Consider the following 17,581-nt stretch of genomic DNA (forward strand, 5'->3'; position numbering starts at 1 on the left):
CGTGGAGTCCAGAACTGCACACACGACTCCAGATGAGGCCTAACCAGCACCAAGTAGAGGCACTATCACCTCCTGTGTAGTGTAGGCCTTTTGTGTGGCTGCATCACGCTGCAGACCCTTATCGAGTCTGTGGTCTACCAAGACTCCCGCATCCTTTTCCACTTTGTGTTTTGATCGCTCCTCCCGAGGTGCAGCACTTTGCACTTGTCCGCACTGACTGTCGTCCTGTTGGCTCTAGCCCAACTTCCCGATCCACAAAGATCCTTCTGACTTGTGCTCACATGCTCCAGTGTGTTCATAATCCTTCCCAGTTTCATGTCGTCTGCAAACTTGCTCAACAAGTTTTCAATGCCAGCATTCAAATAATGAATAAACACGTTGAACAACAGTGGGGCCAGGACAGACCCCTGTGGGACTCCTCTCGAAACCTCTTGCTATTTTGACATAGACCCATTAATAATCACCCTTTGGTTGTGGCTATTGAACCAGTTGTCTATCCGCCTTTGTAGTTTTATCCAGTCCACACTTTTCCAATGCGTTTCCAAGAAGGTTGTGCGGGACCGTGTCAAAAGCCTTGCTGAAGTCCAGATATGCCATGTCCACAGCGTTCCCTTCATGCACCCAAGCAGTTACTTTGGCAAAGAAGAACAGCTTTGTTTGTTGGACACTATTTGTTGTTCATAAACCCATGCTGGCTGCTTGCGATCAGCCTTTCCTCCTCCAGGTGCTTGCAAATGGCCTTCCTTTTTTAATGTTAATCTCTTCCAGCCGAAGTTTTTCTGATGCTGTTTGCTTTGTAACAGATGTGTTGAAGTCTGTGGACTTAAGTGCAGTCTCACTGGTCTCCGGCAGATGGCAATACGTGCCTGCAGCTGAGCGCAGCAGACATTGCAGAGCCTGGGGAGAGCTGCAAATCGGTTTGGCTACTCTGTCTTGCCTAGTAGTGAGGATACGCAGCCGGGAGGTGGCGTTTGGCTCCCCTCCTTGCTCGCTGGACTGTTTTTTATGTTTCGCATGTCATGGCACGTAATCATGAGAGCAGGGGTGTGAACCTGGTGTTCCCTCCCCAGTTAAGAGGCTACAGCATCTTATTTCCTCTGGCCTGCTCTTTTGGTCCTGTGAAGTTTGGTAGCCTTGACCAGGCAGCAGGTGGAGAGTCTTTTCCCATCTTCGGCGGTTAGGTGACTTTGGGAGATTGCATAAGCTTGCATGTAGACTCCTGAAACTGGACCGAGGTAGATTTAACACCCTTTCATCACCATTTATGTCTTTCCTCCTAGTTCTCCTGCATTTTTCCTAATGGAATTTTGTGTTGAGCCCAAAGCGATTAATCAATGAATCTAATAAAGTCAAGGGGAGCTAATGGAGCCATTTACACTGGACAGACCTGAGATATCAATTAACGATGCCGTTAACATTTACTTACTCTTTTATAGCATGCTTCTCAGAGCCGGACTCTAGGCTGGCCACTTCAGCTAGCACAGTTAGTGTCATTCAGTCTGAACGAGTTTGTGTACTACGTACAGCTGTCAAAATAACAACTTACAGCTGTCAAAATACATGTCCAAGCCGTGAGCAAAGTATAAAGAGCCAACCCTTTTTTTTTTTATCATCTAAGGATTCCTACCTTGAGTAGTGAACCTCCCTATTGTCCGGTGGCAAAAGAGGGGACAGAGGCAAGATGAAATTGCCTGGAAGGGGAAGTCTGCATAGCACTTGCTTTACTTTTTTTGGTAGCACCCGTTTTCAAAAATAATGCAAGTTAAATGGCACAGTAGCAGAGCAGTTAAGGTGTTTTAATAGCTCAACAGGTCAGAACGCTTTTGGCACTGGATTTCTATTTGAAATTTCTGGGTGGATCCTGTGCAGGTGTTTGCACACCTAACAGTGCTGCTACTGAGACACGCCTGGGGGTGCTGTTAAAAGGATTACAGCATCCTGGTTGAGAATCACTGTTTTAATTCATTTTAATTCAGTTGTCCTTTTGTTTTCCCTGAACAGAAAGTGCTTAGTCAGTCTAAATAAACTCCTGCTTTTTTCCACCATACAATGCTCCGATTAATATAACACCCCCATGGCTACCAGGAATTAAGCCTAAAGATTAACATTTACTGGAGGCAGGAGGGCGGTGGGGAGCAAAGGAAAGTGAGATCTCGTTCAGCGTTGCAAACAAGAAACGGCAGAATACACACATACAGTAGGTGCCTTGGACGTTATTTTAAGAACATTAATCCCGGTTTGAGTTGTTCTGGGGAGACGGCTCGGGTTAGCTGCAATAAAACAGCTTTCACACTAAGCCTGCTCTCAGTTTTAGTAGGTATAGCGCAGGTCTCTCTGCAATGTGTTTCAGCCATATAATCAACCGGCATATTGACACTTCTGTCTTGAAAAGAAAATGATGAACGGGCAAACAAAATGCAGCAACTCGGCTCCAGTAAACGTGCCAGACACAAGAATTCCTCAAATGTACTTGAATTTTCCTGAAGTCGCACACAGCGGGGAGCTGGGGAGGTCGCAGTGCAAATAGGAATTAAAGGATCTGTACTTCAAGTGCTTCACAGCAGGTAGCCCGGATCGTGCAGCTGGTCACACCATTTCCTTCAAGCACTACACTGCATTTTTTTTGCACCACACGTAGTTCGTTACAGTTTAGTTACACCACATAAGTACATGTTATATTTCTGATGACACGCTCCAGCTCTTTGCTAGCCAGCTGCATTTTAAAGAAAACAAAGACACAGTACCAGTGAAACAGTGTTTAATGTAGTTAAATTACTTAAATAGATTTCAATTTCCATGGGAAATCATAACTGTTTCAATTTTTGCAAGATCCAGAATCGAGTGTATGTATACCCCTTGAAATGATCATGACACACTGTCAACAACCACAGCCAGAGATACTTGGGACTTGAAATATCAAACACAGCTGCATAAAAGTGGATCAGCGAACCGATCAAAATACAGACTTTGTAAAGTAGAAAGCAAACCTAAAATGAATGTAGGTAGTGAAGTTAATGAAACTCGGTGAGTGACGGGAGGGTGGGAGGGGAAGGAAGGCATAATAGTGCAATGGAATTAAAAGTATTTTGCAAATCAGAAAGAACGTAAAGGAGCAAAAGTATAGTACAAGGGCAGACTTGGCAGTTTTACAGGAGTCGATATACTATACTTTTCAAGAATGTTTCCTAGTGGAAGGGGAAGGAACAGGGAGGTGCCATTTAAGCTCAAGTTTAAATGGCTTGATGCTACACGCTGAGCAAAATGGCAAATTAATTAGGGACAGGCTCATGGATTTGAACCTATTCTTGATGTAAAGTAGGAAAAATAAGATGAAGTCCCTACTTTATAAATCACCACCATAGTGCAATCATTAAGTTGTTAGTACTACAATAATTTTCCCCTGAGAAGAGTTGAAAAGAACTTTATTCAGTGTCAAAACATTTGTGTCATTTTAGTGAGAGCCAAATTCAATATCAAAACTCTCCCCTAGTAGAATATAAAAAATACAGTTTTTTAAGTGCTTTTCTCCTTTTTTTTAATAAAATAGCCAGGGTTTTTTTCTTTTAATAGTTAAAAAAGGTACATAAATCATAACAATGATTATTCATATACCCCTCTTATGACAGGGGGATGTCGAACACAATATCTGTGTCACTATATTTAAAGGTCTCCTGAATCCACACACAAATTATCCATTATAATCTCATTTCTAAAAGATAAAATCCCTCAACTCTTAAAATTGAAAATAAACATAAGTCACCAATTCAATTAAGTGTCTACTACAAGGTAGTCAACCCAGCAATGCAGTACACAGTCTCTGATGTCCAATGGCAGTTGCAGTCTTTTAGCCACCCCTTGACAGGAGCCTGTTAATAGCTGCTATGACAAAAAAATAGAAGAAAAAGTTAAAATGATCTGATTTTTGTTCCTTTGCGTCAAGACTTCCTACCACTCCTGACTGGCACTTATCATGCACTTTATTTCCAATCACTGCACTCTTTCGCCCCAACTTCATCATGAATGCTGCACTGAACAAGGATCTGTATTGTTTATTGTACTTGGATATTTTCCTCTTCATTAGGGTTGTAGGTTTTTCTTAATTTTCTCTCAAAAATGCTTCCGAGTCAGCCTGGAACCTCATCCGCCGCTGTTTGATTGTATACTACTAATCTGAAAACTGCCAAGTCTGTGTTCAGCAAATAATGTTATACGTTTCTACACGTTATTTACACATCCCAACACACCCTGGTGTGGACAGCCTAATATATATAATTTACAAAATATAGCATTTGGTATATCTGTTAGATCTCCGTGTTTTCAATATTACAAAATAAAGGATACAAAAGAAAGGACAGGTATCAGGGTTCCCTCCCCGCCGCGCCAAACCGTCTCTCGTTTACCTCTTAGTCTTTCTTATGTAAATTGATATAAACCGAAGAAGAGCTCAGAAGACTTTTTGATTTCATAAACAGGTCAATAGAGCCACGTTTCCTCATCTCGAGCTTCCCCTTCCTTTTGGTGACGTCTCTAAGCCACGAAAGAGGACGGAGGGACAGTTGCTAGACGATGAGGTCTCTTTTCAAACCAAGAACACTACCGACGCCGTTCGAAATGGCCTTTTGTGTGTAGCGACAGTGGGTATCACGTGTCGTTTGAAAAGCCCATTCAAAACAGCTAATAAAAGACCAGTACACTTCAAATAGCTGACAGTATGGGATGGAAATGGGTGGGGTGCAAAACCTTTCCAAAATAATGCTTTGTAGTGAATCATACATTCCTCCAACCAAGTACAATTCTGTGTAGTGTCAATAAATACTTAAATATCTTCTCATGTCCTGCGTAGCAGCCTCATTTCACAATCTTGAATTCCTGTCTCATCCGTGCAGTCCTTCTTTGGTCAGTTCAGCGCTTCCGCGTCCCCAGCGTTTGCTCCTGCTCCTCCTGCCTTGCATGGTGCGCAGGCAAACTCCCGCTCTCAAGTCATTGTGTGAAAAAAAAAAAAAAGAATAATCAGCTGCCCTGTGTTTTTAGGTCCACTGCTAACAAAGTGATTCTTCAGCGAGTCGTGCTCAATTTTGCGGCAAATCCCCTTTTTAAAGTCATGTCACAGCTGCTGCTAACTGATTGGTGGCCCTTCATTAAGGAAATAGGTGGTCATTTCTCCTTTCCCTTTCACCTTAATGACCCCTCGGCATTCCAGCTGATAGTTGTTGGCTGCTAAAACCTGGTACAGGTCTGTGGTTACCTGCGGAGGACAAAAAGCTGGATTACACCATCGCAGCAATCCACGTGACCATTCACGTAGGCTGCAACGTTTCCTCGAGTCCCCTTGTATCGACCACCTCGTAGTCGAGGCGGTTACTTACCAACCCAACGCGAGCCGAGAAGAACGAGGTTGAAGCAGGTGCATCGGCTATTCTGCAAAGGGGGCTGAGACCTCCGGAGGCGGGAGGGGATGTTACCCGAGGGAGGACTCGGTTACAAGGGGCCTCCGTGTGACAAAGGTCGGTTGCAGCCCTAAGAATTACACCTGACCATCCGAAAGAATGGCTTAGCAGGTGACAGTGCCTTAGCTGGACTCAGGAGGGTAGCTGTGTGGCAAATTCAGATAATATGCTTGGCTCTTAACAGCGTTGAAGTGGTGGTATAGCCGTGATGGTCCAGGAAATAAGTGAGAGGCATGGATTTCCGTGAATATCTTACTGGACAAACCACACAGTTGGAAGAGATTCAGACAAGCTTTCAGGAATGGTACTGTGATACCTGAAAGCTTGTCTAAATTTATCCCAACCAGGCTTTTAGGCTGATAAAAGAGATCACCCACAAAAATCTTGGCCCCTCAGTGCTTATGTCATTTCTCAGGAAACTAGAAACTAACTGAATCAAACTGGAAACACACCAGGAGCTCAGATGGGTGAAAGAAAGCAAGGAATGCATCTGTCATCCGAGACACGTGACATTTTTAAGCACACGAGCTGATCCAGCGCAGCCTCTTGCAACTTTCCACTGAGCTCCCATTTCCCACAGGTTACTGCAAGGGACGTCATTAGCAGGATCCGATACAGAAAAGCAGCGGCTCTCAGGAAGACGAGTGTTGTATTGTCTGTGCCGTGCTCGTGTACTCAACAAACGCACCAAAACATGGTCACCTTGATTAAAGCTGTCAAACCCCGTTAAAGTCTGTGCCCATGCACAACTGTTCCTTGCAGGGTCTTTTATCATGCAAGGTGTATTCTCTGGGTATTTGTTTCCAGTTTTACCTTCAAACAACTGGAAAGTCACTATGCTGATTTGTTTAACTAGCAAGAAAATAGCTCTGATATTCTCCGTTTAAAAGGTATTGGATAAATATTGACCCACTTAACTGACAGCTTAATTGTGGGGAAGAGCAACATGGCCTCCCCACTTGGGTTCAGCATCAGTTGCTCTATTTTAACAACTCCTTCATGCGGCATAAGGAATGATGATACACAACCGTGGCATCGACTCCTAGAGGAAACAGGACCGTATGCGCCATGTGACAATGGAAATGAATCACTGGAAAAGGTCACCGTCAGAACATAGAACAAGGAGCTTGATTAAAATAAGAAAGATGGCATTAATCTGAAAACTGCTCACTGTTTCTCCAGATAAACTTTCACGCCTATCTGGGTTTCTGGTGCAGTTGCACAGGAACAGTGTGTCCCATCCTTACACTATACCTGGCTTCACCATGACAAATGGAGACAGCTGAGTTTCCTAAAGATGCTCCTATGGCAGGTAATGGCAGCTACAGAAACGTGTGTAAATCAAGTTCTTGTGCACCAAAATACCTCCAAGGTTTTTCCTTGCAGCTCTTTCGGAGGAGGCTCTCGGGGGGGGGATAGATCCCAACCCACACCCTGCTCCCAAGGGAAAAGAACAGTTTCTCTCTCCTTTGTCTGGCACCACGGCATAGGCATGCAGGAGCTTACAATTTTCCTCCCTTGAGTACTTTAATACCAACCCTCACGATTCCCCTGGAAGTCGCTGCCCCCCGCATTTAAAGGCAGAACTCGGGTCAGAGTCAGAGTTACCATTTTAAGCTCCAGTCTTGTCCTCGAGCAAAAATCCCTGCTGGTAATGTCCAAAGGCTTGGCATAAAGGGATGGCAAAGAGCGAGACTTGATCTTTGATTAGGTTTGAAATCACATGAGATACAGCACAGGGTAATACTATAGGTATCTGAAGTTAATCCAAACTCACCTGAATCCTGTCAGGGACACCTGTGCTGTCCATTCGGCTGGCTACATTCACCGTGTTCCCCCAGATGTCGTACTGAGGTTTGCGTGCTCCTATCACCCCAGCTACCACCGGGCCAATATTGAGACCTACAAATAGAGAAAAAATCCCAGTGCTCCAGGTCCATTCTCTGTCCACTCGGCTACCTGAGCAGGCTGTTTTATCAGACCACATGGAAGTCTTGAGGTTTGCATTTCCCTTTATACAGCTAGGGATAATTCATAAGGCCCCTTGGACTGTTTCTAGCTGTGCAGTATATATGGTCTGGCTCTTAGCACCCATAGAGCCCACATGACTTCCCTAGCACACAAGCACATTGAGGAGTCTTCTCATGCTCTTTCCCATCTCTTTTGGGGTCTTTGTCTCATGCTTTGTCAGAGTTTAGTGCTCAGAAGAGGTGACTGAATGACAGGCCTTGTGAATAAAGGCTGTGGCCAAACCTGGATCCCATTCTGATGGGGAAGTAGCGTGTAGGTAATGTAAGACTTAGATCCAACCCGCCCCCTGGACTCTCTGGGCCTTTCCGAAAGGCCCACTCCTGCCACCTGTGCTCTTAAGAGTCTATTCTGCTCCGGTAGGTAGGTAGTAAAGCCTCAGAAACATCAATCTCAGAAAAACCATGCCTAGGGCTGGATGGCGGAAGCAGTCCTCCCACCTTTCAGCCCAACACCCTAGGTGTTAGGGCACTTCCGTAGGGAGCAGGAGAAAAGACGTGGGTTTTAGGTGCCCTGCATCCCTGATGATGTTTGACCCTACATCTCCCACTCCCCAGAAAAATATTCAATCACCAGCCTATGGGTGAGGCACTGCCCAGAGCAGCCTCTAGAGTCCACTTTGCTATGACAGTGCTACTTAGCCATCTAGCGGCAGAGGTAGATTTGGGCCTATTGCCCATAAAAGTTGTATCATGGGCACTAAGTGCACGGCTCCCAACACTGCCCCAACATCCATCAGCCTTGATGTGGTGAGACCACTTTTTGGTTAAAACCCTCTTTGCTGCCTATATAATGAAGCCAAGTTGTGCGAGATCTACTTGTGGCTTCTGCTATGTGAACACTTGCTCTCAAAGAACTGGATTAAGACTGCTGTGTAGATACAGCAATCGCAAGTACTCTTCCATCACTGCAGGTTGGAGTAAATGAAACTAGTCAAGGTCTTGTTATTCAAGCCAGACGAGGCTACAGCTACAACAGCTCTACGTTTAATGTTTATCTAGGTAAAGTAAAACTCATTACATTACCTATTTTCATCTGAAAGTTGTTGAACGAATGCTCATTAATGTACTTCATTTGGTCCATTAACCTCATGGCAAAGTCAGCCAGAGCCTTGATGTGCGTTTTCCCCACCTTGTCATAGGTGGAGTCATTGAGGCCTGAAGCAGCCATGTACGTACTGCCAATGGTTTTGATCTTCTCCAGCTGTCGGAACTGGTCCTCACTTATTATCTGTGTCACAAGAGCAGAACAAAGATACTCAATAAGACGCAAGCTATTCTGTGCTACCCAAGACATCACTGGAACTCAGCCCTACAGTAAGGCACAGCCACTATGAATCACTGCTGCCATCAAAGCTTTCCTTGGCAGAAAAAAAATGGGATCAGAATTGATAAATGTAGCGGAAGGAAGGGGATTATTTGCAGTGGTGGAATGGGGCAAAGAAGAGAACGTGACTTTAAAATAAGACCAATTCAAAAACGTGGGTTTTTCCCTTCTCCTTTGGAGTACAAAAAAGAAGCACACACAGATCCTCTTTGCTCAGGCAGCTGAACTCAAGGATGACGAAAGGCTGCACTTCCCGCGACTCACTTCATCAAAGTCCGCAATGATTTCATTGAGGAGCCGCAGACACTCCACCCCTTCGTTGTTGGCCTCCAGCTCCACGTAGAACTCCGAGAAGTTGCTGATGGAGGCGAACATGACGGCCACGCACTCGCAGGACTGGTAATAGAGCTCATCGTTTCGCCGCTCCTGCGCCAGGAAATGGGCTGCCACGTCCTTTGGCAAGATGTTGTGGAGGAGGCGTCTGTTGTAGGCCTGCAGCTCCTCCATTTCCTCTTTCTCTTCAGTGGCCTAAGGCAGAAGAGAGACAGCTGTATTGGTCATCCTGGTCTGTGCTTTGGGGGGCAGAAAACTGAAAACGAGCTTACAAAAACCCCAGAACACAAATGCACTTCAGCAATGCTTCAGAGCAACCGGGGTCCATCATTTCCAGCCTACTCCCACCTCACAGGATTGTGTCGTTTAGTCCCAGAACAATCTGACGACAAGGTGTGGCCTGGTTTCTCACTCCCCCACCACATGCATCATTACTACGCAAAGCAATGTAAAATACTCTCACTGGCGTAGCTGTAATTACACATCACCAGCATTGCTTCTCCTCGCTGGTCTCAGGGCTAGAGGGGGAAACCAAAGTGGGTGGTGGGGAGCGGAGGAGGGAAGGGGCACGAGGTTCCCGAGATGTGCGATTGGGAGCCCTGTGAAGAGAGATGGAGATGGAAGAAGTTTGCCTGAGGCACAAAGATGTGTGTGTGTGGGGGACGGGACGCGAAGTGGTGTTAGGTGCTTTGGATGGGGCCTGCACTGAGGGAGGGGATGGGGAAGCCAGGGGTATGCAGCAGAATGGAGGCGGAGGGGTGCCCGTTACCAGGGCTGGGGGCGTTATCCCACTTTGCCCCGTTTCAGGACACTCTTGTTGGTCAAATTTAAAAAATTTGGGTTGAAGTTTATTTCTCTGGACCCAAAGCCCATTTCCATCCCAGCACGCTTGGTTTCAAAAGCCTGCCAAACTGAGAACGTGCAACTCTTCTCGCAGCCCAGTGCAAAGGAGAGCAGTCAGGATGCAGTTGTTCAAGTCCAAGCAGCAAGTGGCATTACAACACCGTCTCCCTGCAGAAAACTCCTAAATCAAAGGAAATACAATTTGCACAACAACATCTGCCCCTACGTCTTGATGCTCATGAAAAGCGAGCTCACAGAAAAAGGGATTCGTTGAGTCCCGCACTCCAGTTTGTCCTACACTCTCACCAACCCTCTTCAACATGACTGCAGTGCGAGATGGGTCCTTGCCTGTGGACTGCAACCTGCACCCCGGCCTGCTCTGGCCAGCCACAGCCTGCAGCTAGTGACTTCCAGTTCAGCCTGCAAAGTCTATCATTTTCCCAGGTGACAGAAGCTTTCCAGTTTAGGTGAAATGAAACCACGTCTGGGAATGAAGGGTAGAGAAGAGGGTATTTTGTTTCTGGATACTGGTCCAATGTGGATGGATTTAGATACTGTTAGATAGAACCAGCACGCTTAGATGGAGGTTCTTCCATAGGTCCTGCTGAGTAAATGAAAGTACAAGCTCACTGCAATAATCTGGCTTCCCAGATAATTGCTCTTTGGGGATCTCTCCAAGTTCTGTTTGCAGACTTAATTAGTGCCAGTGTTGCACCAACTGAAATCCACTGACTACAGTGGAGCTACTTTTGATTTATTGGCTGGAGGACAGACTCAGATGTGCATGCATTGCATCTTTCTCCTCTCTACTGTGTGCTAACAACCTCTCCCCCACCCCCATTTTTACATAATTCTCAACATTTCTGAACAAGGGGAAAAAAATCTGTGCAGGTAGCAAATGCAACCGGCAAGGCTAACTGTACGTAACCACCCTCCTTCACAGGAGCACCGAAGGGCTGCCCCGCATGTCTCCTCTGGACATCAGGACTTCCATCTGGCCTTCTCCATTTATGCAGAGGGCCACTTCTGCAACATGGTGCTTCTGGGTATGACAAAAACAGGGACATGGAAAACACTTTGACCCATCTGGAGAAGCACCTGAAGAATCCTGGCTTTGGCATGGAGCATCAAGTAGCCATGGGCAAGTCACCTGACATCTTTGCTTGCTCCATCTTTGGTAAGATCAAGATGATAGTATTTATGTACGATCCAGAAGGGAATTCACTAACCACGTGGTTTAAATGGGCACATTGTCAGTGTGGTGCCTTGTGTCCAAAGGGACTAGGACCTGAGCAAGAAAGAGAGGGTCATACGCCTATTAGAGCAGCAGCTCTCCAGGGTGCCACAGCACAGGTGCAACTGCCCTGTGCACCCAGACGGAGAAGGGCTGCAGCAGGGGTGCAGGCTCCTGCCCGCATTAGCCAGCTACGAAACCAGCAGCAGGCAGGACCACTTCAGAATCCAGCAACAGCACTAAAGAAAATGTGGAGCGCTTGGTCTGTGACCTTTGCCGAGTCCCCTTGCCTTCCTGCACCTCCGTTCAGCCTGCTGTAAAACACGGTAGCACCGCGGTCCAGAGGATTAGGTACGCCAAGTGCTTTTAGACTCTGGAGTGAAAGATGTCATCGAACTGGGGAGTACGTTGGAGTATCTGACGGACAGCCACAATCAGGTCAAATACCCGGACATTTTATTGCGCTGGCTCTCTTGGCACTGGTATCGTCAGGCCTTTAATGCAAAGGGTGACAGACGCGCGCACACCACCGCTCACCTGAAGTTTCCACAGGAAGTCGAGCCTTGCTGTGGATTCCACCTGCTGCGCATGCAGATATAACGCCAAGACGAACACAGTTATGACGACCGGGGTCACGATCTTCATCGCCACTCTCACCATTGCTGGAGAGCTGCAGTCAAGAGTAGGATGACACCTTATGACTATCATGTTCCAGGGTGTAACCTGGAAAAACATTTCTCACATTGAGGCAACCCAGCTTTTTCTTTTTTCTAAGTGCCATTTGCCAAAACACAGAACAAAACTCGTCATTGTTGCTGGTGACGGCTGTCGAATCTGATAAGTGAAACTGGAAATGAAATTAAACACCTGACAAAGGATTTTAAATATAAAAGCTGTTCTTTTATATGGATGCCCATTATCTGCTCTAAAACTATTGAGACAATGGGGAAATAACTTAAAATCTTGTTTATGTGGCACTATTTATGTATCCTTTGCTCCCGGACAGTCAATGAAACTAGAAGACCGTGCTACGTTTGCATGTGGTCAATGTGTACTCATTTCCTGGCTTCCATTTATAATTATTCACAATATATCTAGGGAGTTTTATATTGTTTCTACCCTTAGAAAAATAATCTGTCAAAATTTTGTCAAAATACAAAACTGATTAATAAAATCTTACACTTTTATATCAAAATCAGATCTACAACCTGGACCTATAACTAGTTGCCATCATCCTTTCGACAGCATTGTGTTCTGGAGCGGAGCACGTCTGGGCACTGTTCAGCACCCTTTATCTATGCTTACGGACCTACTGAAATTGTGACGTTGCGGAAATCGTGAAATCCCGCACTGCTTGGAAATCCACGGAAAAAACAACTTACAGAAAATAAAATGGCGCTGCAGCCCAGCCGTGGAGTTGGCTGGTGGGGGAGGGCGGCTGCTTCCACCACAAAGGGGAGCCCAAGATGGCTGCCACATCCCCCCTCATTGGCGGAGAGGGCTGCCTATTGTGTGGCCCCACCCCCAATTGGCAGGGAGGAGCTGCACCGCATGACGGACAGCCCTAGCAGCCAATCAGTGGCAAGTGGTGGGGCTGTATAGTGGACGGCCCTCAAACAATCAGCAGTGAGGGGCGGGGCCACCAGGGCCTATCAGCCAATCAGAAGCATTGGAGGGCCCTGCCACAATCAGACCGCAGAAAGGGCGGCCAGCCCCGCGAAATTGGCCAGCCACCCCCTGTCGCTGGGTAGACGCCGTCTACGCCGAACCGTGTTCAATCACAGAACCAACGAGGAAAAGAAACCTTTGCTCTTGGTGACATGCTAGTACTGCTGTACTCTGTGAACGTCTTAAAAAGGCAGCTTTTGGCATAAAATATTTAAACAAGGTGACTTACCATGACGACGTTGCATTCGAGGACACACTGGGGAGGGGGAAAAAAAAAAATCAGACATTTCAGGTGCATGTTTTGGGTTGATCTCAGGAGTAACACAAGTCCTTTTATAACATCACTGAGCAACATCTCTACAGTTTTGCAGCTTAACACTGTGTGGTGCTAGAGCCCTTTGAACGAGGATTTCTCCCGAACGGTCAATAGTTCACTCCGGGGTGTGCAAGGACACCACTGTAATATTTTCCCGCAGAGTCAGGAAGGGTGCGAGCTACATACACATTTTATGTTTAAAGATCCCTGCGAGTGAACTTTCAGAGGATCAAGTGGGATTTTAAATTCAGTGGAAGATGGCAGGCAAAACCAGCTTTTAGACCAGTGGGGGCTAAGGTTTTTGGCTGGCATGCCACAATCCAAGACCCAAACCCACTTAAAATGCCACTCTGATCCCCTTTGGCAGGACCTGCTGCTCTTCCTTCCTTACAGCACTACGCACACGTAGGTAAGAAGGCGACGTTCTCCTTTTACACAAACCTTAAGGGCCATTTCCGGTATAAATCTGCACTGCTACTTCTCACCTGGGCACGTGGCCAAAAAGCAGAGCTATTGGGCAGGCCCAAGGGCATGCTTCCCGTAATGAAAGAGTGAGAAAGAAGTTTTTGGCAAGAAGTGGGTTTCTAGAGCTCTGGTCTGATTGGTTGTTCAATGCTGCTGTAGCATAAATGGAACATGAGGGTGTGTAGGACCATTGATAGCCATCTTTTAACTATTTAAATGGAAATAAATAAGCATCGACAATGATTATTATGTTGTCTTTCTTTAGTGTATATGGTGCTTTATTGGCAAACAGGATAGCAGATCCTTGTCCTGAGGTTTCAGAGACCATCTTGGAATAACTATGAACTATATTATTTGGCAATGTTTCAATGTTCTTCTTAGTCTCCTTGATCACATACTATAGAAGTAGACAGAGGATCCATCAAAATCCAACTGGCTACAAAGCCTAGTGGAAAAATACCTTTAGTTCCCTGATACAATTGCTTCCATAAGATTTTCCGCTATGCTGAGCGCTGGTTTCCTCCTATGAGTTACAGATCTACCCTGCACGTTCATCATTATGAGACATCTTGGCCACCCACGTTACTACCCCAGCGACAGCAAAAAGGTTGCATTTAGCTACGTGAGAATGTGAACTGGGAACTTTGACAAAAGCCACTCCCATCTCTGATCTAAAAATGCACGTCCGCAACGCAACTGTGGCATGCAGGGAAACAGCAGTCAAGGTCTGGTGAATAGCAGCAGCAACCGCTTGCTGCACAATGTATTTGCATTAAAAGGTTGCTCCAATGTGGGTCAGAGATCTCGGAGAGCAGATGGCTCTTTCATCAAGGAGGCAGCAGCATAACGAGATCTACAGGATGGGAGACACTAAACAAATTCAAGCTAGACATAAAGCGTCAACGTTTACCGATGAGGATAGTTTCGGCACAACTCCCTAGGAACATCGTATTCTCCATCCCTTGCAGTCTACATCAGGCCTTTCTAAAAGATATGCTTAGCTCAGACAGGCATTATGGGCTTAATGAGGAAATGATAGGGTCAGTTCTTTGGCCTCTGCTAAAATCATATCTAGATAATTATATTGGTCCCTCTTAACCTAGTATTTATAATGTATATTTATGTCCTGCCTACAAGAGGAGGCTTACATGACAGCATCTTTGGACTTCTGAGTACAATTCAGCTGTCATGCTGCTCGTGTGTCATTGTAGTCACATCTAGTGACTAACAATGTGTTACAATTGGCTTCTGCTTGCTTAGTTTGCACACAGAAGTGTGAAGTGACATCTCCCTAACTGCTAATTAGATACGGTGCTGCAGTGGCTGCAGAGGAGACAGTTATTATGTAGCTATGACAGGTGTTCAATTAAAGTAACACAGGGACGAGTTCCGTATGTCAGCTGGACAAGCAGGTACATCTCTGCTGGGCTGTATCCTGACCTCCCGTTTCCCACAAGGCACAAATGGACTGCCACGTTTTGGGCATTAGCTGTGTCCTGAGCTTTTAGTGCAACTAAAAATCATTTAATGAGAGCATACAGCAGCACAGAAAGGACTTTCTGGGAAAACCTGCTGATTTCCATCACCTTATTACTGACTCGGAGTAGTGAGGTAAATGACACTTGTAAGTGCTGCAATCTGTCTTAGTGCTAGATTTACAGGAACAGGACGAGGCTTGGGGTAGAAGGCTTTTTTTATAATTACATTTTATATTTTTTCTTCCAACAGATGAAGCTATTTAGCAATTTTTTTTCCCCTTAAAAGAGGGGAAAAGACAGTACTTTTACTGAAAGTCATTAAAAATGCATGTGGGTCAGAAGCAATACAAGTTCCATTTGGCTCCCACAACAGCTCCCTTTGCTTGTGCTAGCAAAATAATTGAAGGTATTCTACTGGAAACGTAAGGAGAACCCATAAAACCACAAAATCGTGGGGACGCTAATTAAAGGGATTTGGAACTTTCCGAAAAGTGAGCATGTGCAACTCGCAGCAATCAACGGGCATCGAGAAAGGCTTGAAACCACACGGGCTACTTACCTCCATGATGGCATGATACACGGAAATAATTAAGACAGACCCTAATAAAAGAAGGGAATCTGTCATGTAACCTGTAGAGAGAGTGTGGGGGGTTTGTACCTCTGTTGTGAGCCTCTGATTTCCTTAAGTGAGTTGCAGGGGAAATGGAAGGAGGGGAGAGGTCAGCTGCATTACTGCAAGCCCTATGCTGCAAATCGGTGACCGAGCTACTTCCCGGGGGAAAGAGGTGGCTGGACAGTCCCATTCAGTCTTGGCTGAAGTTGCTAGTGCCACTCGCGGTGCTGATTTCGGAGTTGTGGCTGCCTGTCCAGCAGCGACCGGATGATCAATAAACAGATGTCAGACAACAGTAATTCTTTTAAATTAACGCCAACCAAAGCTGGATTTAAAGCAACTTTTTAGAGGTGAAACTCAGCCCCCACCTTTTTCTTTACCAACGATTCTTGAATATTTACATTTTCCAAGGTGGGCATGAGTGTGTTGATAGAGGGGCCAGCCCCTATTCCACATGTTAATCATCCAAATGGCACTCAGGCACCCTAGTGCAATCCTATTCCACCCTACTCGAATCCCTGAAAACTACTTTTGTTGCATGCCTTTCTGTTATGACTAAATCACAAAAATCTGCAAGGAAGAGGAGGATCCACTTGCTTTTGCATTCATGGTTTTTCAGGTATTCAACCAGGGTGAAACAGGACCACACTTGTGGCCTGTGCATTATATAGGTGCCTAACAGAAAATGGATCTGGTCTGCTGTATGCCAAAAAACTAAAAACATCTTGCAATCAGAATGACTAACAGCAGCCCCCATGCCAAGAAAAGAACTCCACGCTTTGATCCTTCACCAGGAGCCAAATTTCATCTCCAGGAGAACTGCCGTTTCCAAGTATTAGATGTCCATCAGGTGAAGACTAGCAAAACTGATGGAGACCGCAGGTAGTGCCATACTGGGTCAGACAACTGGTCCATATCTAGCCCTGTGTCCTGTCTCCATCAGTGACAGGAGTGGATGCTTTGGAGGGAAAGCACTGAACTGGGTATATCTACAGTATTTGCTCCCATACATCCACCATCACTGGTACTGAGATGCCAGAGAAAGCATTTCCATCAGTTCTGTTTAATAGCCATTAATAGATCTAGTCCCTTGTTGAACCTGGCTGCACTATGTGCCTGTACAACCTTTCCATAAGTTAATTACGCCTTAATTTATGAGAACTCGTGTTGCCTGCACAGTTCCTCTGTCTCCAATACTGTGGTCCCTGAATACAAATCTTCCTCATGACACAGTGAAGTCACATCATTTAAACCACGGGGGAGCAGGGGGGTGGGAGGAGAGTTAATTTAGTAAAAGGAAAGCACGCTTACTAGGCATTCGCAGTGACCAGAAGATCGGCATTGTCGAAGAGGTTCACCCCGGGAACCTCCACAATGAGAACGTAGATAAATTCAATGATTAGCATGAGGATCAGTTTCCCGATGCAGCTGATCTGAAGGAACACAGAGCAGGCCAGGAGACTCAGTAAGACACTGTAGGTAAAATACTGCAGAAAGACAAAAAAGGGGGGGAAAACAACACAAGAGAAAGATAAGTACTTGAGCTAAATGAATCTGTAGGCTGGGGGCCAAGATATTTGGTCACCCAGGATACCGTTACTAAATCCCATTAATAATTAGGTCTAGTAAGTCCCGGCCAAACTCTGCTCTCTGTTAAACTTTCACAACATCAGGGGTCTGCGTGAGGCCATGGGTGCAGACACCCTGGTCAGACGGGCCCCTGGAGTCTCAGGTGAGGAGCCAACGTCAGCAGCCAGTTTTGGAAATGTCCCCTCTGTGGATGATGGCTGCCATGACCGATGGGCCCCGTCAGTGGGATCAGGGCTTGGC

The 17,581-nt window shown here is 45.9% G+C and overlaps 2 protein-coding genes across 3 annotated transcripts in view; one reads left to right on the forward strand and one right to left on the reverse strand.

The window, feature by feature from the left end:
• SEC22A (SEC22 homolog A, vesicle trafficking protein) overlaps positions 1–4,606 on the forward strand; it is a 40,134-nt gene extending 35,528 nt beyond the window's left edge. For both annotated transcript variants that reach the window (XR_003091825.1, XR_003091826.1), the window contains one exon: positions 4,473–4,606. The gene's annotated coding sequence lies outside the window, so the exon portion shown is untranslated. The remainder of the gene's footprint in view (positions 1–4,472) is intronic.
• The window catches only part of LOC102387635 (adenylate cyclase type 5), a 130,457-nt gene continuing 115,617 nt past the window's right edge, over positions 2,742–17,581 (reverse strand). Inside the window, exons 13-19 of the mRNA XM_014525753.1 lie at positions 17,063–17,238; positions 13,109–13,135; positions 11,749–11,881; positions 9,066–9,329; positions 8,501–8,705; positions 7,225–7,349; positions 2,742–5,245 (exon numbers count right to left, since the gene is read on the reverse strand). Of these exons, the coding sequence (XP_014381239.1) occupies positions 5,117–5,245; positions 7,225–7,349; positions 8,501–8,705; positions 9,066–9,329; positions 11,749–11,881; positions 13,109–13,135; positions 17,063–17,238 (1,059 nt within the window). The 3' untranslated portion in view covers positions 2,742–5,116. The remainder of the gene's footprint in view (positions 5,246–7,224; positions 7,350–8,500; positions 8,706–9,065; positions 9,330–11,748; positions 11,882–13,108; positions 13,136–17,062; positions 17,239–17,581) is intronic.

Source organism: Alligator sinensis, unplaced genomic scaffold (assembly GCF_000455745.1).
Source record: "Alligator sinensis unplaced genomic scaffold, ASM45574v1 scaffold916_1, whole genome shotgun sequence".
In the NCBI taxonomy this organism is placed as follows: domain Eukaryota; kingdom Metazoa; phylum Chordata; order Crocodylia; family Alligatoridae; genus Alligator; species Alligator sinensis.